General features: G+C 46.0%; 1 protein-coding gene across 5 annotated transcripts in view; it reads right to left on the reverse strand.

The window, feature by feature from the left end:
* Positions 1 to 7,338: 7,338 nt before the first annotated feature.
* RIC8B (RIC8 guanine nucleotide exchange factor B) overlaps positions 7,339 to 15,028 on the reverse strand; it is a 102,175-nt gene continuing 94,485 nt past the window's right edge. For 2 of the 5 annotated variants that reach the window (XM_037160126.2, XM_037160129.2), the window contains one exon: positions 7,339 to 9,251. In XM_037160126.2, the coding sequence (XP_037016021.2) occupies positions 9,140 to 9,251 (112 nt within the window). In that variant the 3' untranslated portion in view covers positions 7,339 to 9,139. The remainder of the gene's footprint in view (positions 9,252 to 15,028) is intronic. The other 3 variants (XR_005084538.2, XR_005084537.2, XM_037160128.2) reach the window with 2 other exon arrangements.

Raw genomic sequence — 15,028 nt, forward strand, 5'->3', positions numbered from 1 at the left:
CTGGTTGTGCCTCTGGGGAGGGAGCAGGTGAGGCCTGAGCTCGAGGGGCCTGGCTTTGACATACACCAGGTCTGCTAGCACAGCTCTGGGAGCCAGGGCCCCCCTGCCTGTGTACTGAGGGCGAGGGAGCCTGGGAACCTTCCCACCACCGCACTGCTGGGAGCCACAGACCAGCGGCCACTGGGTGCTCGAGGCAAATGCTGGATGGGACCGATTCTGAGGAGCCCGGGATGGGATATGTGGGCCACATGGGTGGCTGGAATCTGCCACGGTATTCAGACTCACGGTATTCGCCATTCCCAGCTGAAGACGAAATGAAGCCGAGGGAAGCTCAGAAAGGCTCCAGGGGTGAGATGCGGATGCGCAGAGGCAGGCGGGGCCGGCTGCGGAGCCCAGGGACGCTCCCCCTGACGGCGGAGGGCTTGGGGTCTGCCCGAGTTCGTGTTTGAGACGGGCTCAGCTGCTGGCCAGGCGACCTCTGGGCCTCCATTCCCACCTGTCACTGAGGAGTAATGACAGTGGTGACGCCTTACAGTTGTGGGAAGGACTACAGTGAGACTTATCACGTAAAGTCCCGAGTGTCACAGAGTAAATACTTATTGCATTTAATTATTCTTATTATTCCTGAGAACTTCAAGGTGAGAAGTGGAAGCTGGTTAATGACAGATTCCCCCCTCCCTCCCTTCTCACCTGCTTGCCAGCGACGGGGGAGGAAGCCAGGATTTGGTATGGGTTTCTGAAGAATCAGCTGCCAATGAACTCATTAGACAGGGAGGGTTTGTAAAACATAATTTTGGGTCATACAGACAGGCGTGAAATTCCTGGTCTGCCAATTCGAGCTTTGTGACTTTGGACAAGTGACTTTATTGTTCTGAGTCGCAGTTTTCTCATCGGTTCAAAGGGGTAAGAATTCCTGCAGTTTGACGATGCATTAAGTGAGATAATGTCTAGTATTTACATCTGTCTTCTTTCCTGTCCTGTGTTTTGCCTTGGAGCAAGCAACGGTGTACAGCAAAAGAGGCACCCGAGGTGGAGAAGCAATGAGAAGGCAGGGCAGGCTTCTTCAGGGAAACACACAGGACCACGTCCCAGGGGGAGAGGGTTACTGCTGAAGGACTTGTAACTCTCTCCGGAGGTTTACCTTCAAGTGGGACTCACAGTTCACGTCCCACTGTTATCTCTTTGCTTGATGATGATGATAGCAAGCTGCGATGTTGCTATTTATAATAAATAAATAAATAAATATATATATATATAATATATATATATATATATATATATATATATATATATATATTTGGTCTTTGTCCCATCTCTTGCACAGAGCTCCTAAAACCCTTGGAACTTGCTGATGAAAGTGATAAAGTATATTTGTTACATTGTTGAGGTGAATTTTGGATGGGGGCTGGTTGCCAGAAGAACCAACCAGGTGATTAGAGGCTTGGAACCTTCTGTCCCACCCCTTGACCTCTGGGGTGGAGGGTCAGGTTGAATCAATTGCTAATGGCCAGTGACTTAATCAGTTGTGCCTGTCCTGTTAAAGTCTCTATAAAACCCCAGAAGGGTGGGGGTTCCGAGAACTTCTGGGTTGGTGAACGGGGGAGGTGCCGCGGGGGACTGGGGTCCCGGAGGGGGCGCGGGGGCTCCAGACCCTTCCCCACACCGTGCCCGGTGCATCTCCTCCACATGGCTGCTCCTGAGTTGTGTGCTTTTACAACAAATGCGTGAGCCCGTAAGTAAAAGGCGTTTCTCAGTTCTGTGAGTTGCTCTAGCAAAGCAGTGGAACCCAAGGAGAGGGGCTTGTTGGCTCCTCCTCTCTACAGCTAGTTGGTCCATAGCGCAGATGACCACCGGGGCTTGGGCCCAGCGTCAGAGATGGAGGGTTGGGTGCGGTCTCCTGGGACTGAGCCCTCAACCTCTGGGCTCCGATGTACCTCCAGGCGTGAAAACTGAGTTGAGTTGTAGGCACCCAGCTGGTCGCGGAGAACTGCTTGCTTTCGTAGGCTTTAATTTTTTCAGTACCGAGTGTCTTCTGTGTCAATTATCCCTTTGCTCATCTAATTTCGAGTTTCCAAAATTCCGTTGACGGTTCTTTGCTGCTGTCATTTCCTTTCTCATCCTCCTTGTCCTGCTGGGCCTGAGCCTTACCGAAGACATCCACTCACTGCCCATTCACTGGGCATTCAGGGGGCGCAAGGTAAACGCAGGTGTTCAGACGTCTCTGTTTAACCAGCAGTGTCTCCAATTACAATTACTTTCCATTTCTTCTTGCTCGAAAACGTTCTTTCTGGCTCATAGAGTCTCCCCTCCTTTCTCTTTCTCGCTCTTCATTTTCACTGTTGAACAGTTGGTGACCTTGTGTGGTTTACATACATTTTTAGTATAAAATTTACTTCATTAATTTCCATTGCTTCATGTACTTTTGGTATAAAAATGGATTCGTTTGATACTACGATAGCAATTTTATTTTTAACCACATAGAAATCCCAGATATTAAGCCATAGTAACATTTTTACTTTCAAGAGTGTTTGTTTTGGGTAAAATGAGGTAGCGGTGTTTTACATTTATCAATATGTATTTTTCTTTCCCAAGTCCATGTTTTCCTAGTGAGCTTATCCTCTGTCTTGAGGTAGAGGGTAAAGGAGGAGGGAATTAGAATTGTTACAGGAGAAAAAAGTAAGAATAAGAAAAATCACTTAGTTTTTTTTCACACTTTGAAAACAAAACTTTATGCTTGGAAATGATCATGGATCATGAAGAAAGAATTTCATAAATGCCTCGGTGTGTATTCCTGTGTGATACATAGACCTAGGCTTGGTGGGAAGAGACCCCACAGTATCTCCACTCTTCCCACAGCTTGGCTGCTTGTCCTCTTGCTAAGCAGAAAGCACCGCGGCATTCTCTCCGTGCTGTGCAGTCCGCCGTGAGTCCCTGGTGCGGGGTACCTACCAAGCATTCTAAGCTTTCCAATCGTGCGAGGTTTTTAAAGCTTGGGCCTGTGAATCTCCTTTCCACCTGATAGCTATTTATCAATAGTATATTTTGATTGAGAAAATACAGTCAAAACAGACAGGCACAAGAATAGTCTGAATTGAGTAATGCTTATAAATAAACTTTCATTCATCACATCTACATGTGTCTATAGTCAGTGTTTGTAAAATAGTAATTGATGTCCAAGACACTGTTCGCCGTGTAAATGCTTGGTGACCGTGCAAATTTGCGCATTCCTTGAACTAACACGTAGTCGCCCCCTTATGCTCCCCAAACCAAAGTTGCTTAGTTCACAGGTCGGGAAGCTAGTGTTCAGAGTATCTTTTCCTCAAGTTCATCGATGACTGAGTTTAAATGAGCTTTCTCTTTTCTGCACACCCACTTGTGCTTACTCTGCATTTAAGTGTCCCTCGACTCCATCCCCTTCACATACGCGTCCTGCCAGTGCTCCAGTCGGCCCTGCTGACCCCTCGAGGGGGCTGATGCAGCAGCCTTCCCCCCCCAACCCCTCACCCCCGTCTCTGCTCTGTCTACTCCTCCTCCAGTCTACTCTCCATACTGCAGCCAGAGCCATCTTTCTGGTCGTGTCCTTCCCACACTGCCTGTCAGGTGTCTGTCCCATCATGAGACACAGGATGCCCCTGTTTCAGTCACACTCAGCTGCCTGTGTTCTGTAAGCGTCAAGAACCTCTTGTCCCTGAACTTCGGCCTGAGCCAGTTCTTCTGGTGGCAGCTGTCTTCTCTCGCACATGAGCTCCTGCCTGGATGGAGCTCCTACGTCTGGGTCACCTGAACCTGAAGTCCTCCTGGCATCCGTGGCCCTTTGTAACCGGCTCTGGTTGTGGATGTCTGGGCCCAGGGGCTTTTGGTCATGTTTGCATGAGCATCTTGAGCAGAGCCTGGAATGTAGTAGATGCCTAATAACTGTTTACCGGACACATTCACGTGGACCGGTGAGCTGGCGCGTGGATGGGGCTCTCTGTGCTGCAGAGAGATGCCAATGGAGCACGGATGCTGGGCTACAACTGTGGTCCCCATCCTGTTTTCCCCATTTCAGTCCCTTCTGAAGTTGTTTTCTCCCAAATAAATTAAGGCTGTACTACAGTTTTCTCTAATGGCAAAAGCAATGCATAGTGCAGGATTTAAAACAGGTTTGAGTCAAATTTTGCTGACTGCTGGCTGCGTGTCTTACAGGACTACCATCTTCACGCTTTAGTTTTCTCATCTGAACAGTGGGAGTTATTACAATAGTAAGACTGTTACGAAGTTAGAAAGTGTGTGTAAGGTGCTCAGCACAGGGCCTGCTCCGTCGATGCACGCAGCTGTAACCGCTGGGTCCCGCGTGGGGGAGGCCAAGGCCTCTGAGACCTGGGTACAGCTGGAGCCTGTGGCCTGGCATCTTCCCTGTGCTGCCGGGAAAAGGAAACACAAGTCTGATCTGGATGCCTTGAGAGCAGCTTCACTTTCCCTTTAGGACAGCCTTTCTCAGCCAGGTTTCTTCTGAACCAGAGCTCAGAAAATAACTGGAGTGACTATTTTTTTCTCTCCCCTGGGGAGAGACAAGAACATAACTAACACCATTCTAGATGCACAGGAAAGGCGATCCACTCTATACAATGAATGATTTTGGACACCGAGGCTTAATCACCACTCCCCCTTTAGAAAGGCTGTTCTGATGCTTGTTGAAGACCTGGTGCAGGGGTTCAGCGTAACACCGTATTTTGTTTAATGCACACTCATGTTTTTGGACTAAACTTTCAGGAAAAAAATCTTTTTAGTTTTTTAATCAGTTATATTTAGATACTTGTTTTTGGGTTATAAAGCCATTTATTTTCAATATATTATGATGTGAGTAGTTTTTATTAAAAAAAAAGAGATTTTATTTACTTTTAAAGAGGGGAAAGGAAGGAGAAAGAAAGGGAAACATCAATGTGTGGTTGCCTCTCATGCACCTGCCACTGGGGACCCAGCCCACAACCCCGACATGTGCCCTGGCTGGGAATTGAACCGGAGACCCCTTGGTTCACAGGCCAGCACTCAATCCACTGAGCCACACCAGCCAGGGCAGGTACAAGAAATTTTTTAAAGAATTGGAAAGATTTATATAAATGTGGAATTAGTACTACCCATGTATAAGCATCCTTATTTTTCCGTAAAAAAATTGGGCAAAAAGTGTGCATTTTACACAGCAACATTCGTATGCCCTCCTCAGGCCCTTCTCTAGAAGTCTCTCCCTGTCTTTGAAACTTCTCACTTGGCAGGTGTTAAAACCCCTCCCTCTCCCACCCCCATGTCCCTGGAACACCACTCATTTATTCCTTGTCCTCCATGTGGTGCCCGCCACACACCCAACTGCCTGTCCTGACGGGTGTTGCCCTGTTCTTGAAGAATGACTCATCCCTCCTCCACCTCTGAAGTCACAGTGAAGAGCATCCCCAAGACAGTAACTGCTGATAACCAGAACAGCAGTAAACACGACTGATACTTTTTTTTTTTGACATGTTGACTGTTTTAAGTCACCTGGATCACCTGCTTTTCTCAAGTACCTCTCCTTGACAAAAGCTAAGAATCACCCGGGGAATTAAATCTGGTATGATCCGTGCCGTGGAGGCCTCTGCGAGACCCGGGTCACAGGGCAAGGCAAACCTGTTCTTCCTGGTGCTGTTCCTACTTCCCGCCGGGCCTTCGGCACCCACAGGGCGCATGCTGCCTTCCAGGAGGGAGCAGGAACCTTTCTCTTTTTTGGGTGGGGGCAGGGCGCGATCATAATGTCTTCTGTTAGTGAAGAGTAACAGTGGGTGAGCGATTAGCAGTGTTTACTGCAATTCATATAATGGAACATCATGTAGCCATTAGTTTTTGAAGAATATTTATTGACATGGGAAAATGCTCACAATATATTAAAGAAGAAAAGCAGGATACAAATCTGTAAATACAGCATGATTCCCATCTTGTAGTAAAATAAATTATATATGCATAGAAAAAACACAGGACAGAAACACACTAAAACATTAACAGTGATTTATCTCAGGGTGGTGGGGTTTCAGGTGAATTATTTTTTAAAATTATTTTCTGCATTTTTCCAAACTTTTCACAATGAACATATATTTACTTTTATAGTCGAGGCGGGTGGGCAAGGAGGGAAGTCAATGCAGGTGACCCCCAGGACGAGGAGGGGGCAAGACCAGTGGTAGTCAGGGGATACTTCGTACTTGTAGCTTATCAGCCTGTGTCCTTGTATGTAAAGGAGGGGTGACATCTGTCCTGCCCGCCTCCCAGGACCACTGGGTATGTAAAAGGGTCTCAGGTGTCTGTTGTTACTCCCAAGCGGCAGCTCAAGTGCCCCATTTTAGGACACACCCCTCCATACCATTTCCAAGGTCAGGAAGGATGTTGGGACAGGGCCCGTAGAGTGCAGATGGCTGGTGCTTTCTCATCGTCCCCACTGCAGGCCAGCAAGCCAGGCAGACGTCTGCAGAGCCTGCAGCCCTGGCCTCTGACCTCAAGTACTCTGGGCCCCTGCTAGTGATGCGCTACTGAGCAAGCTTCCCAACTCACACGTCAACACCAGGTCACCTCCTGCTTATGAAGTTCTTTAATCTGGTTCTGCTGAAATAGTTATTGCTTTAAATGGCCTGAGAATTACCACTCTTCCAGCATTCCAGAGTCATAAGGGGGCAAGGCGGACCCCAGGTGGGCAGTGTGGTGAAGGGGAAGGAGGGTGGCTAGGGATCAGGCCGCCTGGAGTTGGACAGACGTGCTGCGTGGTGCTGCGTAACACGCTCTCTGGAGATGATCTCTGAGATGTGATGCGGTTACATAAGATAATAGACATGGACAACCCAGCACAAAGTAAGCACACAACAGATGTCAGCTCTTTCCGTGTGCAGAGTGAGGTCACCATGAACCTCTCCCGCTGCAAATTCTTTCATCAAAATCAAAACTGACTGCCCAGTGCGGGGAAATGGAAAATGAAGCAGAATCCTTGGAAAGCATAAGCGCACAGCTACTTAAATAAGACTGTTCAAACCCGACTCTGCGTGAGCCACGCTGTTTCATTAAACGTGTCTTCGTGTAGGTGGGCCAACACTCATGCCAAAATTATTGGGTTGTAGAAATTACAAAAATACTTTAAAACTGAACTTGTAGAATAAAGTAATAAAAATCTTGAATTATTCTTTTCTAGGCTTTTTCACTTGATCTAGAACTATAAACTGCCAAGTTTCATTCTATTTACTGTTGTTAAAGAACAAGTCCACTACCAACTTCTATTCCCAACTGTTTTTGGATGAAAATCCTAAAACGCATCGTATTCTTTGTAGTTTTGTTAATAGTGTTCTGGGTTTATTCTCTGAAGAAACTCACGGTTATCACTATGAGGATTAGCCCTGGGCCATAGTGTCGCACAGACGCTTTCTAGGTCAACAGGAGTGTCCCTTGGGACACAGGCTGCCCAGACTTGTGACACCTGGATTAGGGAGTTCCTTTTCGCTGCTTCCTGTCTAGTTTTCAGTAGCCTGCCTTCCAGCCAGCACTCCTCCTTTGCTATTTTTCTGTGGACTTGAAAGCCAGATAACTAAACATGTTCAAAATATATGCAAATTTTAGCAAAGAGGCAAAAAGAAATTCTTGAGGCTTTCTCCTGTGAATAAACTGCAACAAATGTTTGACATTTCTTTTGGCAGCTCAAAGGCATTTAAAAACAATTCCTGATTTGCTGTTTTGCCAGAGAAGTGACTTCTGGATAAATGACATTTTTCACTTACATTCCATGTACCTATCCTTAAAAAGGCTACTATGGTAAGTGAGACAATGGATGTAAAAGCACTTGAAAAAAGCATGAACTGTGAAATAGTGTTGTTTATCCCATGTATCTGTAAAGAAACACACACAGATGGCTAAATTGAATCAACCCCAATGTTTTATTTAATTTAAAGTTTTAAAAGGCAGTGGTTAAGCACATTATCTATGTGTATATATGTATGTATACAAACATACATACATATATAAAAGGAAACCAACCCCTTTTCAACTTTAGCCACTGATTAACTAGGCTCACTGATTCATTTTCTACTTCTTCATATGACCAATTTTAAAAGTAAAAATAAACAGCCTGAATCAGTTTAACAGTAACAATTTGTGTTTCTTCTCAATAAATAAGGTTACCATTAAACTGATCATACGGTAGAAAGGTAGAACACGCACACGCCAGCACACACACAGTCCCCAATTTAAAACGCGACGTACGAATGACCTGTATGTACAGAAGGGTGCTGCTGACCACCCCAGCCCTGGCAGAGGCCACAGGAGAACTCCCAGTACTCAGGAGTCCCCACTCCCTCTGTTGGGCTGGAGGATGTGTGTTCCTGACACCCCGAGTTAGACCTCAGAATGCATGCTCCCCATGCAACGATACAGATGGGGGTTCAGTTCTATGGTACTAGTGTTCAGGTACGTGAGGGAATAAATAGGCATTTGTAGCTGCCTCAGAACTAAACCATCATTTATAACTCTTTATAGGGAGAAATGTATTCTGAAGTTCTAGATCAGTGACATACAAACTTTTAGAGTGTAATCAGTTTGCAAGTCTGGGGCTGTGTGTGTGTGTCTGTGCATTTCTATTTATTTATACAAAACTGAAATGAAGAAGGGGGCTCGGTTCACGGAGCAGCTGCTCGGCTTCCCTGTGGTCGGTCCTGATCTAACAGGTCACTTGCCTCAGCCCTTATTCAGCAGCTCATTCTGCTTCTCACGCGCCTCCGCCTGCTGGAGAGATTCAGAAGGGGCAGCTCACACAAGTGACTGGAAGGACGCAGCTGAATCTTCTGCGAAGAATCTTGGCAAAGGGATCTGCCAGATTCGGCCCGGGTTGCTGTCAAGAATGAAGTCCTTCAGTTCCGTCCTGATGCGGTGGCATTATCTGCCGCTGCGGGCCCTGCAACTCCATCCAACTGCAGCTCTGTGTGAACGCCTCAGCATCGCAAAAACACAGGTCACCTCTTCAATATGCTGGATTCTCAATGAGTAAACCAGTTAATGTGTTTCTAGCCAAAGCAAGGGCATAAATGTTTTAGAGAAAAGATTCCCCTGGAGCTACAGAGAAAAGATGCTGATAAAAGCAATATTGAGAGTTGAGCAGGTGATGCTTTTAGTCCGTGTCAGAGCTGGTCTCTTCGATGACTGAGTACTGGCTGAGTGCTTCCTCCAAAGGCGTTATTGTCCCATCAGGTTTTAGTCCCATTGGTTTAAGCAACTCCTCTCTGGAAAAAGAGATAAAAGAAAGAAAAAAAAAGTATTCACCAGCATCACACACACACCCCTCCCTCCCTCCCCACTCCACATCCTTTTAAAAAGAAAAGTCTTTAAAAACCAAAGTATTTTTCCTCAAGCTCTCTGTGTGTTTGTAACAGGAAAGATGAAAGGGGCATGGAAAGAAAAAGAGGGAGATAAAAGACTTCATTCACACAGGCCGAGCCTCCTAAGCCAATTAAAAGTATGAAAAGTCAAGGTCTAAATGGGCTCAGGACAAGGAGCAGGTCTCTTCTGTTTTTAATAATTAACTTTTTTTTCCCTTTTGTGGATTTGTTTTGTTTTAGTGAAGTTGAAGCTACCAAAATTTCACCTGTCTCAGTGGGCCAGGCATACAATGAAATGGCTGATTTGATACGTGCTTTTGTTCAATGGAATAAACACGTCAAATTTGATTTTTGCCTCCCCAATCTCTAGTGATAAATAAGTACTTATTGATTTATTTCAAATCAGCTGGCCATCTCTAACTTTCTCCCTCCCTTTTCTTTCCTTCTCTCTCTCCCCTCAACCCCCTTCTTTTGTAAAAACACCATTGCTTTTGTTTGTGGCAGTTTAATTACGAGACTGACAGCCATTTTAATCTCTTCAAAGCTTCCCAACTGCCCCTTTCCAGCTAATCCAATTATATCTACTCCACGAGTTACAGCCTCATCTAAAGATGATTAATTATTGATTAAGCCAATCAAAAAGCATTAGGAAAGATTTATTTAATCTTTTCATAGGCTAGGATTTATTACATGGAGATTATGGCAAATGTACCTGTTGAGTTGCTAACTCTAGTCCTTCTACCCTAAAGGTCAGCAGTGCACTTGAAGTGGAGCCTTGAACTGGCACATGAGCTGCTTAAAACATAGTTCTCACCGATATGAGCATCGTCCCCTGAACACGTCTACAACCAAGAACCCACATGGCAGCGGCTGTAATGTTGGTGGGATGTGGAGGCCAACAGTACAATCTCCTCTCCTCCTGCCTCCCTGCTGTTGTCCTCTCAGGCCAGCACAGAGGGCTCCCTCCTGGGGAGGACCGGCCACCCAACAGCGGGGTGGCACTACAGGGGCAGTGAGATGTCCTGACGTGGGGTAAGAACGGCTCGGTGGTCCCTGATAAGCCTAGTCAAGCATCTCTGGCTAGCACTGGAAGACTATTTCTGACAGTCTGAATAATAAGTAATGTGGATGACTGGCTGGCTAAGTTGATCCTGAATATTATAAAGTAGGAAACATGTTTCCTGATCCAAGAAATGGGGTCGGAGTCATAGAACTTAAAAGTTGAAGGGGCCTCAGAGATCATTTAGTCCAACCCCCTCTTTAAGAAGAAACTGAGTGACTTACCCAAAGTCACAGAGCTAGTGGTGGCACTGGAGCTGGGACACAGGGCGTCTGAGTCCCAGGCCAGTGCTCTCTGCAGCACACACACACCTTGCTAGCTGCTCTGACTGCTCTGGGGGAGCCCACTCAGTTCAGCTGTTCAGCGTGTGTTCAATAACCCTGTGCCAGGACCCATGTCACACACCAGGGAGACTAGGAAGACTGGGTTCAGCGGCTGCATTTGAGTGGGTGAAATACGTACATGAAAAGCAACTCAGAGCACAATGGGGTAAAATGCTGTAAGATGCTCACGAAAAAAGAACTGTGGCAGCTCCTGAGAAGCGAGCCCGGCCTGCCCGGGGAAGGTGGGGACGGCACACCACGAGGTGTCCTGTGCTAGGCAGAGCAGGCACAGGGCATTTCAGGCAAAGGACACCGTGTAAAGGGCTCCGTATGGTGCCATCTACTTGTGTGATTTTGCAGACCTTTTTGGATTGTGTTACGTTCCTTTCTGTCTCTGCTCTCTAACGCTGTGAGAGGCTGTAGTGTCGGGGAATGGGGAGGGTCCGAGAAGGAGCAGCAGGAGGTAAGGGTAGTTTGGGGTCTAGTAATCAAGTTTCCTAAATGCCAGGTAAGGTACTCGGGTTTTGCCCTGCCAAAATGTCCAGTCCGCTTGTCTCAGAGGGAACTGTCCCCAGCAGTGTGTGAAGAACACATGAGAAGAGGGAAAACTGGTGGCAGAGAGACAAGTCAGCAGGATCACCGTAACTGTGTGTGAGCACTCGGAAAGCTGGACTACCGCTGTGATGTGGGAAGACAAGCTGCGTTTCTGAGGTGGATCTGGGATCCACCAGAAGGGCAGGGGCTGGCTGGGGAGAGAGAGCGAGGAGCGGAGTGTCCCTGTGCTTCCAGCTCAGACGACCACGCTGCACACCACCCACTGCACCGAGAACAGCGTGGACGGAGCAGCTCTGGCTGTGGAGAGGTGGAGATCTTTACGACACAAGGAGCCTGAGGCCCTTGAGTGCCAGCCAGGTGGAAATGTTTAGTGGAGAGCCAGAACACTGTTTTCATTCCAAGCTCTCTCCAGCAAGGACACACACTATGTGCATCTGTATTTTTACCACATGGTTTCCTAACTATGTGCTGGAGGACTCTGTGATATTGGACACTACTTACTAATAATACGAAGGAAAAGAGGACAATCTATTGAGAATAAAACATTAAGGGATAAGAAAGTTCAAAGATCTGAGGAAGTTGGTGGGCTTGACAGCACAGTCAGATGGGGTGGGGTGAAGGGCTGGGGTAGGTAGAAGTAGATGAGACGAGAGAAATTCTACCCAGATAGGGATGACTGCTGGCAGATATACCACCACCCCTAACACCACTACGCTTCTTTGGTGCTGGCTAGGTACCAACTGCTCAGAGTAGCTAAACTTTCTCATTCAAGCCCCAGGAGGAATATATTCAAATCAAGCTTGTCAGTTTCACTCCTACTCCTTCATCTAGTTTTACAATGGAAATAATTAAGAACAATTCAAAAGTCTTATGGCTAATAATTCATCTACAGAAAAAAGGACCCCGTATTTTAATTCCCACTTGTGAACTCTTCTTCACACGCATTTACTTCTGGGCCTCTGTCTCACCCTCCACTGACATGGAAGCTCCTCTGAGGGTAAGACTTATTTTCCTTTCCACACGGCCCCGCGGGGTGCCTGGACTCCCTGACACTCCTGCAGGGGAGGGTGTCAGTGATAACCGGCCACGTAGTAGTGCACCGCGCAAGTGAATTCAGGCAGCAATGTGATGTAGTGAAACCAAAAGATCTGGTGCCAGGAGGTTTGTGGGCAAAGTCCTGGCTCTTCCACTTACCAGCAGTGTGGTCTTAGGCAAATCTGAGTGTGTTTCCCCATCTGTGAAATGGGAATGATGGAAATGCTAGCTCTAACTACTTCCTGGTGATGATGTAAGGAGCAGCAGTAATAGTCCTAATAGTGGTAGTAACAGTAGTAATAAAAATGCAGATGAAAGATTTCCATGAACTCTAAAGGAGTCCTAAATATTAGTTATTATTGCGGTATGATGAAAGACACATACAGGTTTTAGAGCCAGAAAGCCCTAGGTTCTAATCCTGGGGCACTAAGACCTTCACTCTCTATCTGCAGACCTGGGACGGAAATACGTACCTTGCAGAGCTGTCATGAGGGCAAAGGTCATTACGTATCTAAAGTGCACAGTGCAGTGGCTGGAATATAGCTGGAACCCACAAGCTGCAATTCCTGCCATGTGATTATGCAAAGTTTCCTCAAGCTTATTAGGGCACCTTTGGGAACTGAGTGGAAGGAGGATATGCAGCAGCAAATAAAAGACATGGTCCCTGTCCTTGAGAAGCTTTTTGTCAGCTCAGAAGATAAAACACACACACATATTAAACAATATTAAAAGAATTACAGAACAGATCAATAAGCTTGAGATGATTAACAGGCAAAGCCCTGCCTTACCTAGCCTGACAGGTCAATATACCCTTATTGCAACTGAAATCTGTTCAGATGAGATCTAGCCCTGTTTGGGAGCAGAAAGAGAGAAGTTCACTTACAGATATGTGACTACTTTTTCTTGTAGACCCCAGCCTTTTTTTTAAAACCACCATCTTAAATGAACATTTCTCATATTCTGCCTATCATACAACTAGCAGCCCACAAATAGCAAAATGAAACTCTGATATAGAGACTCACCCCTAAAAGGTCTGATAAGTGACCTGATTATACCAGACTGTTTCATTTTATCAGCTCTGTTGTAAATAGGTCAGCAAGGTATGGACGGAGAATGGGCAGCATTAACAGAAACGCTGCCCCGCCAGTCACGAACATGTGGGAGGGGCGCGGGAAGAGGTGGGGCTGCTGCCCTTGCAGGAGACGGACTCAGGGCCAGACTGTAACAGAAGTGATGAACACGGACTCAAGGGGAGAAAGGCATCCCACAGGCAGAAGAATTAGTCAAGCAAAGGCACAGAAGCAAAAGTTTGCAGAGACTGGCAAACAGACTCGCTTGGTTGAGGTCAAGGGGAAAAAAGCTCGAAACAGATACGGGGCACAAAAGAGAATCTCAGTGGAGACTGAAGTCCTAGGCTGACAAGTCAGGCTGACAGTGTAGAGGACGTTTTGTCTTCTCTTTCAAGGGCCCTACACTTAAGAGTATTTTTTATTAAAAATAGTCTCACTACAAAGTTGGAAAGCTATGAGACAATATCACTGACATTAAAAGGAAAGTGTTCTATGCATTAATTTTCATATCCCTATGTGTCTAGCACAGTGCCTTGCAGATAGCAGCTCCTCGGTACTTATGAACTAAATTTAGTTGCAGTGGATATTACCGTGCACTTTCACAGAAAGGAAAGGTATGGTGTTGTATGGGCCTCCTAGTAAATAAACTACATGACCAAGAGAAAGCTTGATTTTTGTGTAGAAGATCCACTTTCCGCATCAGGATCCTGAGTTAGGAGAGATAGTATTAGCATCCTGCAGGAAATTCTGCACAATGCTTTCCAGGGATTTCTCCTTCCCTACTAGACTATTAGCAACTTGAGGGCAGAGTCCATGTCTTATCTGGCTGTGATTTGGGAATCTAGTATAGGATGGAGCACACAGTAGGTACTCAGTGAAAGAATATAATACATGGGTCACAGCATGAAAGGAGAATGGTAGAGAATCATTTGTCTAAAAAACATTCTCATATTGTTCTAACTGTAATTATTTCCCCAATGAGTCCGTATTATCAGACATTATGACGTTCAGCAGAAGTCAGGCCTCCTCTGCACCACACAGCCTGCAACTCCCAACTACTAACTGGTGTAGATTCAGCTTCTTATATGTGGGGCATCAGGATGTCTAGACTCTAATCTCAGATCTTCCACTAACTTGCTGGGTGTCCTTGGGCAAGTCACTCCCTTCTCTGGGCTTGAGTTTCCCTATCTATAAAATGAAGGGGTTGGACAAATGATCCCCTAGATTCTATTCTCAGAGTCTGAATATTAGGCTACTAAATAATTTTGATCTCTATAAAAAGCTGCTAGGTTTTTAAAACACTAAAACTCAATACGTTAAACTGCTGTTTTTAATCACTGTATTCTAAGCCTACAAGTCAAACACAACACCCTACCTACCTGTCACTGACATACACCAAGACCAGAAATCCTCTCTGCAAAACTATGAGCAGATGATTAGAATGATTACAAAAGTAAATCAAAGCAATGGCAAGGGTTACAAGGAAGGATCTATATTCAATCATGGCCCTCAATAAACAGGCCGTTCCATCAGGAGTTACTGGTCCTAAATTCTGAAGGTCCCATCTAAAAAGGATGGCTTCGATGTCAGATATATGTACATCATGATTAAACCAAGATATTGTATACTGAAATGTGC

The sequence above is a fragment of the Artibeus jamaicensis genome, unplaced genomic scaffold (genome assembly GCF_021234435.1).
Source record: "Artibeus jamaicensis isolate MK-2021 breed Jamaican fruit bat unplaced genomic scaffold, CSHL_Jam_final contig_233, whole genome shotgun sequence".
Taxonomy (NCBI): domain Eukaryota; kingdom Metazoa; phylum Chordata; class Mammalia; order Chiroptera; family Phyllostomidae; genus Artibeus; species Artibeus jamaicensis.